This window comes from Varroa jacobsoni, unplaced genomic scaffold, assembly GCF_002532875.2.
Source record: "Varroa jacobsoni isolate VJ856 unplaced genomic scaffold, vjacob_1.0 scaffold_1117, whole genome shotgun sequence".
Classification (NCBI taxonomy): Eukaryota; Metazoa; Arthropoda; class Arachnida; order Mesostigmata; family Varroidae; genus Varroa; species Varroa jacobsoni.
The window spans coordinates 50,280-73,180 of NW_019214019.1; the positions used below are offsets into that span (position 1 = coordinate 50,280).

General features: G+C 44.6%; 2 protein-coding genes across 2 annotated transcripts; both read right to left on the reverse strand.

Moving 5' to 3' along the window:
* Nucleotides 1-123: 123 nt before the first annotated feature.
* LOC111266803 (docking protein 5) lies at nt 124-5,823 on the reverse strand. Its single transcript, XM_022844587.2, has one exon. The coding sequence runs from the start codon at nt 3,871-3,873 to the stop codon at nt 2,794-2,796; it is 1,080 nt and encodes a 359-aa protein (XP_022700322.1). The 5' UTR covers nt 3,874-5,823; the 3' UTR covers nt 124-2,793.
* Nucleotides 5,824-10,778: 4,955 nt separating this feature from the next.
* Nucleotides 10,779-22,589, reverse strand: LOC111266802 (cholinesterase). Its single transcript, XM_022844585.2, has 3 exons — nt 22,048-22,589; nt 11,650-12,844; nt 10,779-11,459 (listed from the first exon to the last, which is right to left on the reverse strand). The coding sequence occupies exons 2-3, from the start codon at nt 12,797-12,799 to the stop codon at nt 10,912-10,914; spliced, it is 1,698 nt and encodes a 565-aa protein (XP_022700320.1). The 5' UTR covers nt 12,800-12,844; nt 22,048-22,589; the 3' UTR covers nt 10,779-10,911.
* Between the last annotated feature and the right edge of the window lie 312 nt (nt 22,590-22,901).

Sequence of the window (22,901 nt, forward strand, 5' to 3'; positions counted from 1 at the left end):
CTTCGGTTTCAGAACACATATTGGTATCACTATATGTATTCGTTATACATTGCACCTTTCACATACCTACTTACACATACTCTATATAATAATCTATAGTAAATAACTAAACACACATTCATAAGCAGTTTGTAACTTCGTCTTTTTTTTTTCTTTTGTATTTATTCATTAATTTTTAGAAGTTAGTTATTCGCTTTTGTCGCGCTCATTTCGTTCATCCCGTTTTTGCCTTACATTTTACACGTTATGTACATTTTTACGTTGCACTTGTCGCCCAACTGAGATCTCGTCTTGCCCCCACCCCATCCCTTCCCCGACCGCCCACTCCCCTTCTCTCTCGCTCTCGGCATAAACGCACTCCATACTGTATTTGTCTGATACCTAACCTATGTACATATTTCAAAGGCTAGAAAAGCGGTCGCGGACGGCATAATAGTCAGCCAACTGACTCTACTTTGAACGCTTCTTTGATACAGAAATTAGACTTTTAGTTTTGTCTTTCATATGTCTTGCGCAGGCGCGCTCATTCATACAAATACGAGAGCATCCAAGCCAGCAGCGCGATTCGACGTCGCTGGACCTGTCCAGCAGAACCCCGACAGCAGACAAACGTCGAGCAGAATCGTTAGAGGACTGCGTCGGTCGGTCGGTCGGTCGGTCGGTCGGTCGGTCAGCCGGTCTGTCTATGTGACCACATCTCTACTTTTTCTACAGCCATAGTGAAGGACCGAGAGTTGGCGAGTCTATCTACATAAGGGTGTGGTAGCGGGGAACGGCTCTCGTGACGAAGTTCACTTAGTGGTCATGGTCGATGCCGTCATGATCGACGTCGTGGCATCGTTCAGTCAGTCAATCGCTTTCACGTTTAGTCGATCGCGTTTACTGGCCGTACATAGATAGATCCATGTATACGTTGTAAAACGGGTAGGCCATGGGCCAGCCAGTTTGGCTCTTTATTTGCGTGCCTAACGAATTTCTGCTGAACTTCTCACGCGAACACGGGCGACTAGTTACTTAGCTGTGAGAGGTGCTACGTATGCTGTGACTTCAACGTAAGCACCAGCCGTAAAAATGGCTATGATATTGTTTACAATTCGTCGAGAGTTACTGTTACGGAGATGGCGACACAGTCGTTATCGTTCATAATAAGGCATTGTCGCAACAAATTTTATTTTCGCTGGTTGCAACTACTTAAATCGTTTATATATGTACAGGATAATCGTCGAGATCAGTCGCACTCTCGCCATTTGCAGCGTATCTTCGCCTCTAGATACGTCCTACACTACTATTGGTAAATAAGTACGATGTATTGCTGATCTATAGCATTAATATGAGCACTTTTGCTCGTTGCAGCCGCAACAGAAGTGAACGCTACGGACTGGCGCTGCTCGCAGAACACTGCAGAATACGCATCACGATCAGCAAGCGTAAGCCAGAACCAAAATCAAGAGCGGTTTTCGTACATCATACAAGCGCACGATAACGATGCCAACATCGAAAATGAACGAAGTGACGAAGCATAACAAGGACAATAGCGAAAAGAAAACAAAAAAAAAAAAACAAGCATCGTCGGGAAAGGCACTGTCCCTGTGTGTACACGACATCGATAGTAAAGTCGGCAGCAGAACTACCTTGTATGCTCACACGCACAGCCGAATCTGTGGATACCTACAATTGAATTGAAACCACCATTGGCGATTAAAGCTATTCGTGTCTATATATTGTAGATATACATAAAAAGAAAGAGGATCAAATTGAAAGGCCATTGCCAAGTACCAACAGCAGAGGCAGTTGCAGCGGCAGCAGCAACAAGAGTAACTGCATCGTCATGATCTACAAAGGAAGAAAAAAACCTGCGGAGCAAGATGCGCTTAAAAAGCAGAGCATCGGCATCACTGCCACTCGAAAGACGCAGTTAGCCACGAGCGCCATCACAGGTTCGACTGTCTTAGCGCAAAATAGTGTTGTCCATCTTCCGATGGCTCTGTTATCGCTGCTTTTCAAAGCTCTCGATATATTTATTTGATGTTGGTTTTTCTGGCTCTCTGTTAATTCTGTTGTTTTTTCGCTCTGATTCAGTCTAAACACTTCTACATGGTAGCTAGCAAGCAACCAACGAGATATCATGTGCGGTCGCCTTTGGCTAAAAGGTTTACGTCGACAATACGATACAATCAACATCCTTCTTGTATGAATACTGCTCCTGCTGCTATTATTGCTAGAGATTTCAGTTACCGCATTCAGTGTGATAATATGTACCAGCAATACTAGTCACAGTGGAGTGTAGTTGTCGCTGGTTGACAACGGTGGTCACTCTCCTCCGCTTTTGATAAATCTACATCGCAAACCGGAGTTTCTTTGCGGAACTCCTCCTACTAGGATCCTTCGTCCAGTCCATTGCGTTCCTCATTTTCGCTACGCTTGCGGCTGAGTCCCGGCCGAACATTATACAGAAAAATAAGAGTCAATAATAAGACCAATAGATCTTGAGCCTGCATGCAGGTTGCAACAGGGCCAGTGAGCACGAGAGGGTTCTGCTACTGTGACGCGAGATCAGACCTAAAAGCAGAACCTACTCGGGCACCAATATCCTCTTCCGATCTGAATACACCGCTCTAAAAGATTTTGCGCAACAGGAAGAAACGAACTTTGAGATGAGACCCGGGCATGGTAATACTCAACCACTTCCCCCGCTCAGTAGCACCCGCTGAATACGTTGTGTGTCTATGACATTGCTGTACGTGGTCTTTTTGATGGTGAGGTAGCAGTCGCGGACTAACGGTGTGTTATCTGTCATTCCAGTCCACTCGGAGTAGACAGCGACAGTAGGTGAGATCTAAACGAAATGGGGTTTTGTGTTGACTTCACCACCCCACCCGAAGTAGCGAAGTGGCTAGTCGTCGTGGATGCTGTAAAGCTCGAGTTAAGGTCCTCCTCCAGGCTGTGTCGTAGCTCGTTGAAATTCGGTCTCGGACTTGAACCAATGGACGGTCGCCGCTCGTACTGCGGAGCTGTAGGTTCCATGGCGTTCGCCTGGGCTGCGATTGCTAATGTAGCCTGGTGGACTCGTTGGTATATTGATTCGCTATGTGGCCCGTAGAAAACGAATAGTCCTTCGCCTGTCGCGCAATGACGCCCAGCCTCGAAAGTGAATTTCTCGCTGTCGCTTCCATAACGCCGCAGAGCGGTTAGCGGCCACGCAGCCAATCTTTCTCGGGGTTCGTGCATACTGTACACGTATAGGTTTTCAGGAGCCACCTGTAATAAACAGTCACCACACGCGTCGAGGGCTGTGGTCGAGACGAGAAATACTCGGAAGGTATCATTCAGCATCTCCTTACGAAGTGAAGAAGCAACAACATCAGGCGCACCGCCGAGAAGTATGCCTTCACCAGATTCCGACAGCTGACCGGCTTCGGCCTGAATGGCTTTAACCCAAGCGTCGGCGTCGTAGTTCGACTCACAGGCGAACGTTTTGATCTTCCCGTCTCTTCGGGTCTGTCGCCCCTCAACTAGAATATCGGAGTGGTTATGATTGTTCTCAGAATTACTCGTCTGGAAGCAGACGCAGAACGAGAACTTTCGTATGGATGACGGCAGTCTCGATACCGAAATAGCACCACCTTTCGGCTGGCGTTGGTCAAGCAGATAAACCTTGGACTTCCTACAGCTACCTAGATAGCTGCGGTGTCGACCACTATCCATGTCCGTGCTGTACTTTCTCCAGTCCATCTCTGAAGTGTAGCTCTCCAGTCTGGGGGGACCCATGTTTGGACACTTTCTCAACACTAACCACCGTTTCTGCCAGACCCCGCCAAGCTTCTTGCTTCGTTGACGGACATAGCCCTGCTTGACGACACCGTGATCACTCATTTTGTGCGTCTTCGCTAGCGCACTGCTTAAAATGCGACAGGCTGTTCGTGAAGTCCTTCGCTCGGGGGGGGGGGGGAGGATACTGTCACCGGACAAGCTCAAAGGGCTCGTCTTGAATGCGGCACACTCAGAAGAAGACTATAATCATGGTGTCAAGAGTGTTGCTAGACGTCACAAGCAGTAAGCGCGATAGTTTTTCTGTTTGCTTTTTACGTTTTGCTTACAGCTGAATTAGCATTAACAAGAGCCTTGCCTCTACCGATAACAGCGAATTGTAAATTGTGAGAACTGTGGAAGGCGTCGAGTTTTCCGATGCGAAGCGTTGATGCATTCGATGCTACTGCTGACCAATACGACCAATATCGACGGTTGCCCCGTAATTATAGGCAGAAGCAAAGTGTTAAGCCTACCAGCGGCACTTCAGTAAGTGAGGTACCGACTATGCACCCTTCACTTCGCACGAAAATGATGTTGAGGTGCCGTCCCTTGATTGTCCTTCCTTGGTTGATGTTTGTTGTTGCCGTCGATATAGCCGTAGCCCTCGTCTTCCCCGTCAACGGTGCCCGGACGACGTTTGCGGCGGCTACTCCGATTAGGTTGCACTGAGAAAGCGCCCGCGGTACGCAGGCGCTGCCACAGGCACCCCTAATGCCTCAAGGTCCGAAAAGTCGTGATCGGCCAACGAATGCGAAGAAAGTCAAAATGGGAGCAGCGATCGCCGGAGGCCCCTTCGCGACTGCCGTTGCTGGTCCAGGACGGTGACGACGCAACCGGCCCGATCAGTAGGATTTGTATGCTCCTCCGTTAGTCGGTGGCTCTGTTCGCCCAGCTTAGCGTAGTCCACAACAGCCGTAGCAAAGGCCGCACGAACAGACCAACCATTGCCAGCTTGGTACCGGAGAGTGACGCTGGGCAGCAGCTAGCGGCTCCGACTCCTGCGAGAAGCAGCGGCGGCGTTGATAGCGACCGACAGACCGTCGACAACAGCAGCCTCTGCGCTGGTGCTACTACTGCTTAATGCTGGGGAAACGATACAAGCTGCAGATAGACGTGGGTCATGCTGAATATGAACTCAGACGTCAGGAACCAACGGAGGCTAGCGGCAACTGGAAACTGCGGTACTGTGGCTCTAGCGACGATCGATGATGTCAAGCGACCAACTGGCAACTGACAGGGGCAAGATAAAAGAAGCTGACGACCCCGTAAGGTCAAATATAATGTTGTCGCCCACACTCACACCACTAGCTGTACCGTTGATGTCTGCCACACTGTGAACGGAACCTGAAACAAATTCTGTCTTGTACTTAGTCAAGAAATTTGTGCACACAGTAATACCCCTGTTGGTCGTTTTCTCGGAACCTATACGCCTAGTAGAAGTTAGTCAAAAGCACATCACAAAACGAAGCACCGTTATCTAGTTCCGCCGGACGAGAATTCCCACATAAAGCAGAGTATCCTGCGTAAAATCCGTTTTTGTACAGTATCCTTTTTTAACGATATGCACAAGGCCCGGCGCATCAACAAGACTGGCTAGTTCAGTACCGAATTGTGGATGTAAGGAACAAATGGAGGCAAAAATCTGCTAGTGCATATTACGCTGGCCAAGCAACGACAAATCATTCCTGGTGAGAATCTTCTTGTTTGCAGATCGCCAGTACACCGCGCACTATGTATTGTCATTGAATTCGTTCTGCAATAGAGCCATACTATATTCCAAGGGGTATAGCACTGTGTGGATTTATAATCCACCGTGGACAACGATCGTTGTCCTATTTCGATGCGCTGTTGTCAATGCTGTAACCTGTCGTGTTGCTGCAGCAGGAACTGTAGCTCGGCTGCACTGTGAATCGCTGCTTTTCACACAGTCGTCGCACAGAATCTCTCCAGAATGATGGCCCCGGCTCAGCAGTGCTCCCAGCTAGCGGCCATGTTGATACGAGCGACTAGGTGTGAGCGCCACCAGAAAGAAGACGCCAACGACTGAGCTGCTGTCTCGGGTGAGGGGAACCAGCCGACAGCCAACCGGTCAGCCAGATTCTTCGGGGTTCCGGCAGGCGGCGCTGCAGCTCGACGGGGAGGTAGCAATAGCGGGTACGGTAATGCTAGTCTAGTTAGTCGTCGCCGTAGTCCCCGGCGTTGTCGTGAATAGATACAAAAGGCAGAGGCTCACACGCTTCGCTCGCTGTTGCCGTATGTCCATAGGTGGGGAACGGACTAGCGAGCACCTGGGGATGCCCTCTGGGCTGGTTGCCTCCGTTGCTCGTGTGCGCTGAGGGGCTTACAGGCCTTAAAAGGGGACGGCCGAAGGATACTGATGCTGACGAGCTGCTGGTACCAGGACGCTGATGATGCTAATGATGCTGCTGGTAGCGGCGGTGGAGGCTGAAGAATGCTGTAGGTGTATAACTTGGCTAGCATATATGCGTGTGAGTCTGGGCGTTCGTCGTTCTGCTGATTTCGATAGGATATTGTCTCTTGTATCGATTCGAATCGTCGTCAAGTCAAGGTCTCCAGCAGTCTCGGGGCAGTTTCCAACACCAGCTCCTTAAGCCAAAACTATATCCCCCTGTCTGGTGTTACATTCGTTAGCATTGTCGTATAACGCAACCGAGAACAACGGAGAGCGTGCTAGCTCTCAAGAAAGCTAGGCAGAAAGCGAGAAGTGCCTCGGTAGGCCAAGAAAACTAGAGAAAAAGAACGGAGTCGACAAGAAAGCAGCGCAGCGAACGAAAAATGAGTTGCACTCACAAGTAAAACGGCGAGAAAGAATGTCGAGAGTTGCTGCGTCAGGTAAACAACCAACTCGGAGAAACATTCCTAGGACTCTGCAGGACGCGAATTATATGAAAGGCTAGATCGAAAGAAAGCTAGAATTCGACCAGAAGTGACAGATTATGGCAATAGCGTCAACAGTGCGTGGGAGCAGAGCGGATAGATCCCGAGGCGGCAGGCAAGTCGGCAAAGGTGACTGCGAAAGCAAGAATGTGCCCCAGGTGTCCGTCCATAGGGTGGATCTACACGCAAGCCTGACATTTTGTTCTGTTGTCTACTTATCTCTGTTTTGCTATCGCAACAACGACGACGCAATCGGTCAAAAGAAAACAGCGAGAATATTTCGAGTTTCTATACGTATAGCAGAAACTGATGAAGCAAATAACAGTAGGACAGAAAACGAACGAACGGACAATTAGGCAACGTTATCTAACGATAATACAAAGTTAGGGCTAATCGGTTGTCAGTTGGACGTCAAAGTTCGAAGCCAATCGCGGGAAGGTGTTTCAAGTAACGCCAACGAAAAGCTCCCCTACTCAGGATAGGTAAAACATGGATTAGTCATAGAGTCGAATGTAGCTATGGAAAGATTTACCAGTATTTATCTTCACAATATTTGTATATTATCATTCAGATGCGTTAAGCAAGAGTAAGGGTTGATACGACAAGGCAAGTACCAACAGATTGTCTATCTATTTGATATTACCGGCATTGTTCCAAGCAAAAGCACAACGTGGAAAAAAGCTCCACGCGATCTAAACAGTTACTCTTTACGACATTCATAAAGTGACTGTAGTCGTATGCTAGTATGTTTTTATGCGCAACAAGCTGCAGGATAAACATTAAATCAACAATCAAAGATCACATAAAAACGCGAAACATAAAGTGGTTATTGTGTGTTATGAGGAACGGGCATCTGACGTTTTGTCGCACCCCAATAAAAGCAAGTGTTATTGCAATTTAGATGAAACTATTGAAAGTGGCTAAGAATTCAACCATTCTTCATAACATTATGTCGGCCAGATGTTAATTGTATATAAGGAAAAACAGATCCACAATAACAAGATGGCGGGCGATTCGTTGGGTAACCCATTATTGCTTTCATAGACTTCAATCCAGTCTAAGTTCAACTGAAATGCATCGCTGTGCACCTAAGTAAATAGCTATAACTGAATATATACGTCACACGTTACATGCATCATGTTTCTTGTCCGAAATAATTTCCCCTAATTCCCAACAAGAGACATATATTTTGTGCACTGCTTTCTTCCTGCCAGCCTCTCCCCCCTTGCTTGCTTTCGCCTATTGTAGGTACGGTCGATGTCGAGGTTAAGCCTCTCGTGTGAAGACATTTAGAAAGTCTAAGAGCCGAGCTGGGTCTGCGAGCTAGTTATCAGCGTTAAGATCGCAGATCGAGTCTCTACCGCAACCGATTGTGGCTCGTGGTGTGGTATGCGATTCCTCTAAGCAGCGTACAAGCATAGCAAAAACACAGCAGAGCTCACAGTTTGAGATCGGGCTAAGTGCGTTAAAATTGTCGAAGTATGCGCTCGTCTTCGAACCTATTGGTTCATAGCGACTGACCCCAGAAACAACCTGTGGCAAATGGAGATCTTATCACGGACCCGGCAAAATCACTACCTAACAGAACGGCGACGTTCCATAATCCTCTGAATTTGTTAATGTCGCTTCTTTTTTCAAATTGGTGAGTTCTGCACTGATTGAACGCACTTAAGCTCCTACGTGTAACAGCAGAGTGTGCACCATCCCAATGGCGCGAGCACATGTACCGTATTTGAGGCATGGCCCGTGTCATTTATACACATTACGCTTTTTGGGCTATATGTGTACATGAGTTATTGTATGCACCGTATTTCCATGTAGTTTTTCCCGTCATCTCGTAAATAAGCTCTCAACGCGAAGACTAAGATCGGTCTTCGTTCAGTAAAACCGGTCACGTGTTGCCGGATTCGCGAGACAGACACCTCACACCAAAGGAGTAAACGAAGATAGAACGGCCGGCAGCTTTCACGTCGAGTCCGTGCGTCGGTCCGTCCGCTTTTGATGTTCACATGAGCGATAAACCAGTCCCGTTGTTTGTAAGCGAAAGGATTCGCCAAGCAGTAGAAGGAAGAAGCAAGCCATGGCCGAAGATCTTTCACGTACGATGAAAACCCCCTTCTTGCCTGTAGCTAATCGTTCATCCTATATGCATCCTATAGAACTAACCTTCGTGTATTCAAGTTTAGTTGATGAACGTCGTTGCCGGAGACGATGCTTCCTCGAAGTGATCATTTGACTTACTTCAGAACTATGATCTTCTTGTTGTTGGCGTATAGGATGGGGTGTGGTGAATAACATTTTTTACCTATCGTCAGCTGACTCTGTATTTATACCAAACATGGCCTGGTTGTCCAGCTACAAACTGATCAACAGGTCTCTCACGCGCCCTGTCCTTCATTCGGCCGTCCAATAGGACACCTACAATGCCTGCCATTGTTTATAAATGCATGTATTGTTGTTTTGAACACTATCGGAATAGACTGTATTTCCCTTATCGCGAAAATGGTTGCTTACGAGATATTTCGTTTCGTTCCAGCCTGCGCGGGCGCAACCCACTCCAAGCATACATGTATGACATGCACGTACAGAAACCAATTGGAAAATTGTATAATCTAAGCTAAATTAGCAGAGTCAAAAACAGGACCGGGGAGGGCGGTAGCCTCTAGCGAAATTCGCGAGCTTAACCTATATTGTCGACGGCCCTGTCTTCGCCTACTCGCATTGACGTTCGAGAAACACATAAAGAACAGAAAGATTTTCGAAGTACATTCGCGGTCGCTCGACGACTGGCGAACTTCCTGTGACTTAATTGTGCCACTAGTACATGTTATTTGCTAGCTGAGCCGATCGCGATGGGTGGCTCTGAAGCGGCCTAGTCCGCTGCGCCCCACATGACGACTATTGCAACGGATGTTCTGGGAATCAGCATGAGTACATCGCTGCTGATGATATACAGCTTGTAGTTTCGAGGATGGTTATTACTCTCGAAGTCTGCGGATGATATTTGCTTAGTTCTGCAGTACAGAAGAGTTTATGAACATGATCGTACCGGCACAGGGGTCGACGGGGCCTTTTGTCATTCCGTTCCGAGGATGAAACGCGAGACCCGCTGGAGTCAGCCGACAAAAGCTGGAATCAGCGATGATGCGCATTTGCAGACAACAACAGCCAAAGCGGTTGCTTAAGATGAACCAGTGTCGGACACTTGGTACGCGAATGCGCACCGCGTGCCGACCCTGTCCGGGGCGTGACGAATCACAGGAAAGTTGTCACTCACTCATTTGGTGATCATGGTGCGATGGTCGTTTATCACATGTGTTCGCCAGGCGGAGCCGCGAGCTGCGCTCAGCCATACGCTGAACGTCGATTTCTGGAATCTTCAACTGTTTAGAAGGCAGAAATCGGAGAACTAAGAAATAACATAGCGTTCAGAAGCGGCTTATGAAGCGCCCCGAAAGACCACTATTGGGAGTCAACGAAATAGTCGAATTAATAAAGAGAAATCAACCGACTCGGTAAATAAAGTAGAAGGCGGACCTGAAAGGCGAAGCCCGACAGTTTCGTGCGAAGCGTACGAGCTGCAAAGTCAAAACGTATTTCACGGAGATCGAGTAACGCGTGTGAACTCTCCTAGCGCAGACCTATTTGATACTTCGCTTCGAACCGCCGCATGTGGTACTGGATTTATGAGTCGAGGCTTCATATCAAAGCCCGCGTCATCATTACCAGGTCGAATCGGACTAGGGAGACCCGCTTGAACGTAGGGTTCATCGCGACATATTAGTTGAATTATGAACAGAACTGTGGGTCGAGATAGACAGCTCGTTCAGATTAGAAACTTTCGTCAGTCATGGTTCTACGTGTATAGACTGCATTCGAGTCTGTTTTATCTCAGTCATATGGAAAAGGGAATCTCCTGACAGAACGCATTCACTAAGCTCACACGAAGATATTACGCTGATACGAGCTTAAAAGAAGCCTCAGCCCCTGTCACAAAACAATTCTACTCAGTAGATCGACTCATCTAGTCCATATACTTCTATAGTGTAAAATGCAAAAATGCAGCTCACTCAAGGTACCTAGAACGACAATTTATTTTCATAAATATGCGTAGATATAATTTAAAGTATATACTAGATTATGAGAGCTGCCATAATGAACCATCTTGTACCGCGTTTAATCCAGATTATTCTGAGGTTGACTTTATCCGAGAATGACGTGCGAGTATCTTCGGCCCACTGAGGCATCGTAGTTATTCCAAAAGTATGACCAAAAGTTGCACTCGTCCGCGCGGGGTCCGTATCCGATCGTGATGTTCTGCTTGAGGTTTGCAATGTACGGCCTTTCCGCACTATAGGTAGGCCAGTCTGTATTTGCTTTTGGCGAGTACGCCCGTCCGTAGTACACAAAAGTGGCGATCAGATCCAACATGTCATCGGCGAATTGAAGGTCTTTCAACGAGGGTCCTAGTCGTGCACCCATAATGCCATGGAGGGATCCCAATGAATATAAAGCTTCCTCGGCGGAAGTTACTCCAAATTCTTTGCGAGTAAATGCTGACTCGTGGTCGAATGAGTAATAATAGACTTTGGCGCCAAGGTTAGCTAACTCCTCCGCAAATTCGTTCCCTGGACATATGAGCAATCCATCGGAGATAGCATGACCCCCAGATCGTATCAGTTCGGTTGAGTTTACGGCGTCGCGGAAGTAGTACCGAAGGACGGGAACTGCGTTTGCTCGAAAGAACGTACCTTAAATATGGAATAAACGAGAGTGGCTTAGAAACAGCTTGAAATATTAGTTGGAAAATGAAATCCAGTCCAGTGTAACACACACGATTTGCTCAATTTGTCAGTGGGACCAAAGCGCAAATGTTGTCATATGCACGTAACGCGTTAGATTACCTACTTGGGATGTAAGCAACATAGATAAATGGATTACCGTAGAAGAGGCCGACAAGATATTTGACATCGCCCGGCAGAATGTCCTCTCCAGCGTCAAAATACCCCGCATAGAACAGTGAATCGGCAAACTCATTTTTGGCAAAGCCCATTAGTACTTCGACGTTTTTCATTTGTTTGCTTTTCTTGAGAAGGCTTTCCGTTTCAATGAGTGGCATCAGTGAAAGCTGTCCACGCGTGAACTCTAGTTCAGCGGCCTTGGAAATTTGTCCGGCGTCCTTAGACAGAATGCACGATATTACATTATGGGGGGTGCTGTATTCTTTCGAGCAGCCTAGACGCTTAGCGATCGTGTACGTTCGCGTCGACGCGACAGAACGTTGGTTGAGGCCCATAATAGAAAACGGATTACCGGATTGGAGAATTACCCGTTTGAATAGCTTCTGGCTAACGGGGTTAAGTAGTTGGTAGGCTGCAGCGACAGCGCCAGCTCCTTGTCCAATAACTGTAATGCGATTAGGATCTCCTCCAAAGTATCCTATATGTTTCTTGATCCATTGTAATGCCAATTGCTGGTCGTAGAGACCCATGTTGCCCGAAGCTCGCGGGGTGCCAGCGTAAAGAAAACCAAACGCATTCAGTCGATAGTTGAACGATACGCAGACAACGCCTCGAATAGTTAACTGGCTCATATCAAGGGCGGGTGACTCGCTGCCTCCATGTGTAAAAAAGCCGCCATGTATGAGCACGAGAACGGGTTGCGGTGGCTTCAGTTGGGCCGTCCACACATTCAAGTACAGGCAATCTTCGTTAACGTGAAGATCTTTGTTATTTCGAAGCTCGTCGAAATAGTACGATGTCTGAGGACAGGATGGGCCCATCGATGTAGCTTGAATATAACGAGATTTCTTCCACGGCAATGGCCTGGGCTTCTTGAAGCGCAGCTTCTTCAAGGGCGGCTGGGCGTATGGAATGCCCAAATATTTCTGCACCGCCATTCCACGAACAAGCGATGTCCGACCGCTGATAATTCCATATGGCGTATATAGTATGTTGCTACTATGAGCGGGCTCACCAGGATAATTATCATCCTTAGAAAAATATTGGCAGTGGCTGAATGCCCATAAGGTGCTGCAGTAAATTAATGCACAGGAAAGGAAAATGGTCAGAATAGACGCGGAAGATCGCATGGCTAACTGGACATTTTCTATCCGCTTTTTGTCAGCTCGCGTCTCCTGAAATCAAAATGCAGATGAATGAAAACATCAGGCTTTGCAAAGTCTATGGGCACACTAAAGTAAAGCTCAACAGCGCTTGTTAAACTGTACTAAGTTAGTAGTTGAGAACTGCTCCCTTTTAAGATGTGGATTTCGCAGGTTTTTTCTTGGCAAAACGTATGGCAGTTCGTTTTGGATTATTGCTATCGGTAGACATCTTTGAATTTATCGTTTGAAGCTAGCATTTACGTATATATGACTAATACAGGTCCGGTCGATAGTCCCTCTTCTTAAAAGTATTGACATTTATATCATTATCCTTTTTTCTTGTTATAAAGTTACTTATATATATATATATATATAATAATAAAAGGCTTTATCACTTGCTTACGGCAATCGATTGTTAAGAAAACATTGTAGAAATTTTAGACTCAGCTGAGCGTAGCGGTAAATGTTATCGTACTGTGTAACTGATGGCTTCTCCGCTTCGGAGCGCATACAAGTCTCTAGGCCCATTACTCTACCTTGTAACTCAGTTGGTAAGACGCCGTCAAAATAAAACAGCCCGAAACAAACTTCAAACTGCTTTACTTAGACTATTATTATTATTATTATTATTATTATTGGCCGTTCATAGGCCAAGCGTAACATTATGAAGTGCGAGACGCAAAAACGTTTGATATCAGCATCATCCGCATCAAGGGTTCGAGCCATATATTACTCGAGCCTAGCTGAGAACGAGCAAACGCTTCCAACGTATATTTTTCGGTCACTTGCGAGCCTTCGTAAATACCGAGTCCTCGAAAGCTGCCAATTTCACGGATCTTGCTAAACCAGTAGGGTAAATACAAACTTCTTCTGGATTATGATACACTGATATAAGCTAAGTCAGCTTTCGCAGATTCAATACCTACTGACCTTTGTACTCACTAGAAATGTTGCGAGGATCGTTAATTCAATGAATTGCTCTAAGTTTCGTTGCTCGAAGCCTCATCCGTCCTAATTAACGATAGAACAAACGAATTGCAATACCGGTATATGTTGAAATTATAGATTGCTGGCCTACCGAATGGTGATAGATTCTATTATTGGCCTTCTGAGAAGGATCAGCAGCTTAACGTGAAGAACTCAATAGAGATACCGAAAACAAGCTTAAACTTAATTTTAATAACTCCAAATCAGCCAACATGTCCGCGCTAAGGACGCATGCCAAACACACGAATTTGTCTTTTGAAAATAACCGAAATAGGACGTAACAAAGGACGAGGCTTTGTATTAGCCCTACGAGGTGATGGTAATCAGCTATAAACTGCGCAGTTGTTTTAAATTACATTTAAATACAAAGGAAAATTTCATGTTGTCTTTGACTTTTCACGACGATGTTATTCTTCCCGGGTTGGTTTTCCCCGGGGTAAAATAAGTGTAAGTTCTCGTAGAACGCAGCGGTATGTGGACCATTTAATATACTCTAGCATTAACTGTGTTTAGCATCGAAATTGTTGGAAAAGTGTGAGCAGAATATATAATAGTAACCGTAAAATTATTATCGTAAGCGAAAATAATAATTGTAATAAAAAAAAAAAACATCAATTTCTTTTAAGGTATATTTATTACTGTATAGGTAAACGTCTTTGAGCTCATAGCGATGTGGTTACTATACATTTATCTCTTTTCCCAATTCAAAACCAATATGATTTTTCAAGTTCTAAATGTAATTCAACTGTCGGCCATATTTTAAGTAGTATTTATTTTGGGACAAAATGGGCATACTTTCGCTTTTCGAATAGAATAAACCTATAAAAGTATACTAAGATGCTCCAGTAAGTTTACGTACTATAGACATTTATAAGTACTGCGTTTCTACAGAAAAGTCGAGTAAGTAATAGCTGATACGTCTTTTATTAATTGTCACTTGTGATTTAAAAGATCTTCTTCACCGTAAAATGTGTCGTGTATAATGCATTTGGTCGGGTTGGTGTTAAACCCGACCAAATGCATCAGAAGAGCTTAATTGTTCGCTGCTACTAAGTGAAGCCATTAATTTATACAAGAAAATAAATTTCAGATTCAACCGTTGTCAAGTGAAGATTCCAACATAAATGTCTGCAGAAGATTCACGTCACTTCTCGTGCCGTCGACCTGGTAGGAATTAGAAGACGAGACAACTAGTTGCTAACCGCTCCGAAGTCCGCGATGACATGCCCGTACAAGAACTTCGTTATTTTCCATCAATTTTGACGTGAACGTTAGTGAACAAACTTTGGTCGAAAGTACGCTTGATTGTACACAAATGCTCCTGAGTAATTTCGATAGAATTAGCAGCTTCTATATAGCAAAAAATAACTTATGCCCGACTTATCTATGGATCAGTGATTCGCTAATTATAGGCGCATTGGAAAGCCAGATCAAGGAATGAAACGTTCGGATCTAGCATAGGAATCTGGAAAGAAGCTTTTCATATAACATAAAGCTTCAAACGTAAATATTTTCATAATTTGTGCGAAAACTTGAACGAAAATTTGAGGTACCGATAAAACTAGTAGATCTGCAAGTCGATCCTTGCAAATGACAAAAACGCTAACACGACCCCATTCAAAAGTATACTATTTATTTGGAGTGCTTTGAAGCACATAAGCCTAAATAGTTTTAATGCAACACAGCTCCATGTGTACATTGTGTTTAGTATATGATAATATTCCATAATGTCGAAAGCGAAAGATACATCTCAAATTATTTAGGCCCGCCGTCAGCTTTCGAATGTCACGATGTTGACAGATTTCAGTCTTTGGCAACTGTCGACGGTACAACAGTAGTGATTAGTTTTAAATTAATTACTACTGATTTCAATATTGCTCACGATATCCAATCATATCCAGTCAGATAACTTGCATCCGTTGTTTATATATATATATATATATATATATATATATATAATACGCATGATTCGCCCTCTTACAACAGAAATGCCCGTTCCCACGTTCTGCTCTTGTCAGCTGAGCGCCGCTACTAGCGATGTTGTCAAGCGTTTCCTGCGAGGCAGCCAGCCGATACCTCTATGCGAAGGCAAAATGCATTGTATGGTGCATGCTGCTGCTCTCCAGCGTAGATTACAGGACTCCGCGCGCAGATAGCGACGACAGCAGTGAGAAAGGACTCAACCTTGTTGATCGTCTGTTTATAGTCGGTATTAACAAGCAGCACCGATATAGCCTCGAACACTCCGATCGCCGGCTTGACAAGACAAGAGCGCCAACGCTTTGCTAGGTTCTCTTTAGGCCTCCTCGTACTGTTCAACTCAAATAGCGAAAGATCAAAGCTTCTCTATAAATACACCGTCCAGTTTCCGGACGCTCCTTCCTGCCTATTCAGAACGATGCCAAATCGCTCTGCTGTCACCGATAAGGTCCCCTGGGAGGCACGCACTCACACGCTCAAAGAAACCTACACCCCTACTATTACGTATCGATCCGCATAGTACTTATGGAATACGTATAGAAGCTTTGATGCAGAATAACCCATGAAGCGACCGCGACAATACACGCTGCACAGCGGGGCGGTATTGGACCTTAAATTGCAGTGAGCATTTGCTTCCTCAAGCAGCCCTTGTTCATGTTTAGAGCAGCATTGTAAATGGAACGTCGAGCTAGGCTAGGCTGTCTTTTGAGGGTACTATCCAACAAGGACTGCCGGTTGTTATAGTCGGGTCTAATGGTTCTAAGATAGGACATGTGTTTCGACGGAATATTTCAACGAAACCAATCTCGTCTCATCAGTATTGTACCTTCTCATAACTAGGCTGCAAAACGAGAGATAAAAACCATCTTATTGATACGAGCCGACTCTAGTAGAGTTTACCGGTATCGGGAATGTCTACATCGTAGAGTGGAAACACGGCTAACTGTTATCTACACAGTGATGCTGTGTCAGATAGTGCGATGCGCTGATAGCGGCACTTGATTACCGAAATTCTCATTTTAGGCATAGACATCATAGGCAACGGGTTTTCATATATGTAGTGTAGTCTTCATGTATGGATCCGGTGTGCACATTCTGCATCATCTCTATCCTGCAAGAAGCAGAACTATTTTAAGTGTACATTGTAAGCCTTATACTCCGGATTAGATGATCATTCGTATTATCCATGTTTTCACAATGTCGAATATGTTATATTACGTTTCGATAAAATAATAATTTGCAGCTGTGAGCCGCGCGCTTATTTATAGACGCTCGGCGATGCCTATGAACGCTAGATAAGCCGTTGTTTTAGCCCGTCCTTTCGTTTCATGAATAAAGAAAGCTTAAGTTGCAAGCTTCCTGCACAAAGGGCTACCCATTTGAGATGCAAAGCGTGTCACTGAAGCACGAAAATTCGGACGGGTTGGAGAGCTGCCACCGCTGGCCGAAATAAATAATTGCGGGCTTCACGTACCAAATGTGTAGCTGATAATGGAATAACACATATATTTTGGGTTGACAAGACAAAAAGCCTGCACGTGACTCTCTCTCCTCCCCCCTCCCTCCCTCCCTCCCTCCCTCTCTCTCTCTCTCTCTCTCCCTGCGTCGTCTGAACGTGTCCGAAAGATGCCAACAGCATAAAAAACGGCATCTAACTCTTCCAGTGTATGTGGAATAGCGAAACGCACTCGATAAACACAAGAGAGACTCATATTGAATAATTCTGTTAAAATATACAGCATGTCACAATTGTAGTATGGTACAACACTCGATCGACCATTATAGAACAAGTGCGGCTGAAAGCAGATGATCCCGCGTAGTTTTATACCTAGAAAAGAATAATACCTTTGCGAACACAATATGTTAGAGCCTGCAACTGAATGGATACATATTCGTTCTCCTTTGAAATGATCCGAGCTGGAGATCTGAATACAAAGCAAACAAATCTATATTTGCTTGGATCCATTCTGTCTTTTCCAAGTCACTCAGTACTTGCAAACGTCGACAGATTAGCGAAAAAATACCAAATATAACATGTAAAAGTGTATTAAAACGTAATTCTGCTTGTTGAACTTGCTACTAATTGTTTTATGACAAGTTACTATAAACTGCTTTATCGTTTGTTTATTTTCTGACGCCCATTTATGATGCCAACTACATGGTCAGCGAGGTGCGAAATATCACTAGCATTATAAGTACATATGTCTTGCACAACTGTTTTATTCTACATAATCGTTCCGTTCCGCGACAAAGTATCATAGGCACAAAAGAAACTGACTGTTCGTTCATCATATGTAGCAAAACCTTGCTTACTGTGGCGGATGGTCGTAACCTTTACCCAAAAGACATTAGCTACAAGTGCAGTAGCGAGGCCTATATATGCCAGAGGAGGCAATACGTAGTAACTTACGCAGCGAGCGTAAGACTCAGAACCTTTACTAGATATACTAAATAGGACACGCTTATATATACACGTGCCAGGCAGCTCGATTTCAGTTTCCAGGCCACACGAGTGAAATTAAGAGGGCTGCCGTGTCACAGGTAGCCAGCTTCAATGTGGCCAAACATAAAAAGTCGGAAGAGAAGGATGTGCCGTCCATCTCTTTCGCGCCTCTAAATTTCGTCGGTCGTGTTTAGCAAGCTTCAGATGATCTTATTCCGCCCCATAACTTCGGCAGAAGAGTAAACGTACGCTGACGACTTCCGATGAGCAGGTGGAACAAGTTTCTGCGACGTGCGCCGGAAATGCAACGAACCGTGTTCCTAGCGTAAGATGCCATGCTACTTGTTGCGATAAACTGCTGAATATCAAGTGACTAGGTAAGTCCGTCACATAAATGCGTCTCGTTTTCAAACTTGCCCCCTATACAAATGTGTGATTAGGGTTACAGTACTATACGTACGTACGGTTTGTAGATAAATGCCAAATCTAAGTGTAACTAATTTTAGCCCTAAAGACGGCCTTAGCCTAGCTAGTATCTGACCTTTTTACGTCTGTGGGCTAGAAAAAAAGCGACGAAACTGGCCACCCGTGCCATTTTCGCACTGCAGCCCGCATCGTCATTCTGGATAGCATTGATCGTCATACATGTATCCGTAGCCGGAGCTGTATCGTAATGCAAATTGGGACGGCGGTTTGATTTTTGACGCCTTTGCTTTCGTCGTCACTGACGTTGTTGACGTTAGTTTCGGCCAGCGCGGCGCTGGCTGATGATGCTGCCAATACGATCAAAGTGGTAAAAAGTAATTTGCATTGCAAATCGTGCCCCATGTACGTAGTCACTAATCGGAAGGCAGTAACAGCACCAATCGAGGTTCGCCGCAAGCGAAATCGGGTTTCGTAGAACAGGACGAGGTAACAACGAGTTTTAAAGGAAAGAACACGTTTCAAATAGGGAAACGACGCAGTGATTTGTTTTCTTGGCCTCTATGAATAACATCTGCACAGTTCTGGCGGTGGCGCTCTCATTGTTCTTATTCAATTTTGGCTTGGCAACATGAATGCCCTAATCCTTCTATATTATAATTGTTAAGTTGTTGCCATCCTTGCTGTCACTAGCAGTTACATGTATATAGTAGTAGTCATCAATAGCACATAGTCGTCGCCGCGCTCCGCAAGTGTTACATAAAGTAGTTTACGATTGTTTTTGTTTCCGCGAGTCCTTTGGAATAACATCTTGTTTATCGCAAATTACTTTTTATCTATGCATTCCAATAGTGACGAATAATAGCTAAGTTCAGGAACAGCATCCTCGATCTGATTCTAATGTTTTTTTAATGCCTATTTTGCATGTTGTTGTTGCTGCTTTGCGGAAGGACAATTACATCCACTCGTGACATGAAAGCGTCCTTGTTCGACTTCTTTTTTTTTTTCCTTATACTGGGCACGCTAAAGGTTGCCTTAGCGTAGGCCTTTGTATCTGAATAGCTTCTATCATATTGCTGCTAATAAACATTTATCAATAATGTCACTGCGAACTAAACGATAAATATAATAGCTTTTCTGGGGTTCTAGGAACGTACCTCTTCCTTAAACAAAAAACAAAGGAAATAGGTTCCATTATAGTTTATTCAGCATTTTTTTTTTTTTTAGCACGTTTCAAACTTCACTATTAAGTCTATAGTTTTACAAAGTACATGCGCCGCCAGTTGTAGCGAGCAAGACGTTCCTGCGCCTGGCATACCCGCATCTAATTATCTGATCTTTAAAGTTGGTCTCTTTTTTGCTGGACACGAATGCTGGCAAAGCGTCTTCTCGAAAGTCAAAAGGATATTCATTTGTAAACGCGTCTAGACATTGTTTAAAATCTGCTCGTGATTTTCATTAATGCTTTTCTACTAGAGGGAACGTTGGCTGCGTGGCTATTGATTTGGAGCCAAGTATAATCTTATCGTGCGGTTTTCACATTACGAGCTAGAAGTTTTTACCTCAGTTCAAACACTTCAGCCGGGACGTTTACCTTGCAGTTCTTCTGGTTTACGATAGAATAACACTGATAACCTTGTCGGACGATGCTTCAGTAGTCGGAGCATTATTTGATACCCAGACCCATCCGAAATTGTGTTGCAATTCATATTCCGATCAATTTTTCGTTACCGGTGATGATTTGATGCCTGATAGCTAATCACAGGTGCTGAAACTGTTCTATTTGACTTTTATTATCGCTGAATTATTTGGGGTCTCCGCTAACAGCTGTATAGTGACGTGGTCTGAAGTGGATTATAATTGTTTTTCGCTGAAAATCAGGCAAAATGAGTGGTAACAAAAATGATCTAATATCGATAAGTGTTTTTGTTTGAAGGGCATGGGCGTTCACACAAATTCTACATCAAGCAGCTTGCTTCCATTGCTGTCTAGATTGAACCAAAGACGACAATATTCTGCAGCCAGACGTCCTGAATAAAGTCTAGATGAAGTAGCATCTGTATTTTGAGTGATTTAGCTAGGCTATGTTCGAACGCGAACTAAAATGTTCCAAATGATTGAAACTCGTTATTACGAAGTCTATTATTTTGTGTTACAAGACAGTAGTTGGTAGAAACAACCTTCCTGTCGTTTTAATAACAGTATATATATATATATATATATATATATATAAGATTAAATTCGTATTAAGACTATTTATTAGAAAGTATATATCGTACCACTGAGTGTGTTATTCCTCTCAAACAGATCATATCTTGTTCATACTGTGTACATACTTCCATTCCTTGTATACAGAGACAGCCGAAGTTAACAATACTGCTAGATCAAACAATCTAACGGCTCAGCTGCGTGGATCATAGGTTAGGCAGTGTAGCGACCTGTGTAGTGGCAGAGGCATGGAAAGGTCTCGCAAACAGGTCAATAGAATCAATCTCGGATTATTATTTTTAAGTATAACATTTTTATTTGTAATGCATTACGTATTCTCAAAGGTGGAAAAACTGTTGCTAACATCCAAGAGTTAGCTTTGCTTCAATACAGGCCACAAATCCCAAAGGCTAGAAGAAAACGTTACAGACTGATGCGTCCCATCAAAAATAAGTCGAAATAACGCATCCTTTTGTAACCGTCAGTGGAAATTCAGAGCCAACTTTGTCGCGGATTCTAAAGGAATTTCTATTACTTACAATGAATTCGGTAAGGCGTAGCCTTTTCGCGTCTAGCCTAAGGGCAAATTTGAGCCTGAACATTTCCGGCGAATAGGGGCCAGCTACACCAATTCTATATAAACGCTTTTCATGCCAGCAGTTTCGTAGTTCCTAGCCAAACTACGAAGTATACGGATTGCGTACTTATTACATATTTTCACTGCTTTTATATGCTTTGTACCTCACGTTTTACTGCGACACACACTTCGAAAAACTTGTATCACCGCTCCGCCCGTATGACGGCTATTGTCAATATTTCAACAGTACCCGATATTTGCAATAGAGATTGCACAAGCGTAACAGTTGGAACGTACCTAAAATTATGGCAGAAATAGAGATTTTTATTGTAGTCAATGTACAAGGAAAACAATGGACAAAAATATAATTGGAAAACCGCGTCGCTAGACTGAGCGTCCGGATTAGCTGTGGAATAATACGCTTCTGTTGCAAAAACGCTAATTTCGATAGAACAATAATGGTAAATGAGGTAGAGGGGTTACCGCATACGAATTCAATAGTATCACCACGCCGACATGAGCTTGTGTACGTGACTTCATTTTAGCGACTAAACTTATCACTGCTAAAAATAAGGTTTTACCGATTGGATAATACATATTGCAGAAAGCACTTACCTGATTCTTGTATGAGACTGCACAATGTTGCACACCTGAATTTTAATGCCCCTGTATTTACTCTACGGTGTTCATAGGGATATCAGCAACAAACCATTACTCCGACGTTTCCGTTAATGATAATTAAAATCGGCGCGACCCAGTTGCCCAAATAACATATACGATATGTCATCATCTACACCAGCCTACACTGCCCTGCAAAGCAATCTTATCACTTCAAATCATTGCTTGAGCTAACACCAGATCACGAATCTTGTTCGGTTTTTCATCGGTTTTTTCGGTAACAAACGGCCCGAGTATCTAGCAATTCTAGCATCAACTACTTTACCACAGAGGAGTTTAACGCTCGTGGTGTTCCACGAGGTAGCTTCGATGTGTGAAGCTTTAAAGCAATTCCATGTGTGCGGCCCGTCTGCCCCCGCAAGTCTTCACAACTCGGTGATTTCCGCTGGGAAATGACCCACCGCGCTGACCTCTTTCCCCCTCGTCTATTGTTAGAGTGAACTTCCCGCAGTAGTTCCTGTCTGCCAACGATTTTTCCGTCTTTATAACATCGTTTGAGCACAAGGCTGGTATGAGAGCGTAAGGTCCCTTGCACGCCCTCGCCAACAATACTGCCGATGCGACAATCATCGCCATCATCAGCAATACTTTCATCACCATAACGATCATCATCGCCATGATGATCGCCACCCGTCATCAGCCAGCATCAACTCCTTTCTGTGTGTCAGCGCGATACTATCGGTCGAACGACGCTCGGAAGAGCCAAACGACAACATCAACAGCTGCAGCCACGACAACGACGGTAACAACGATGAATCGGCGACTGCACGCGGAACAACCGCCGCCGCAAC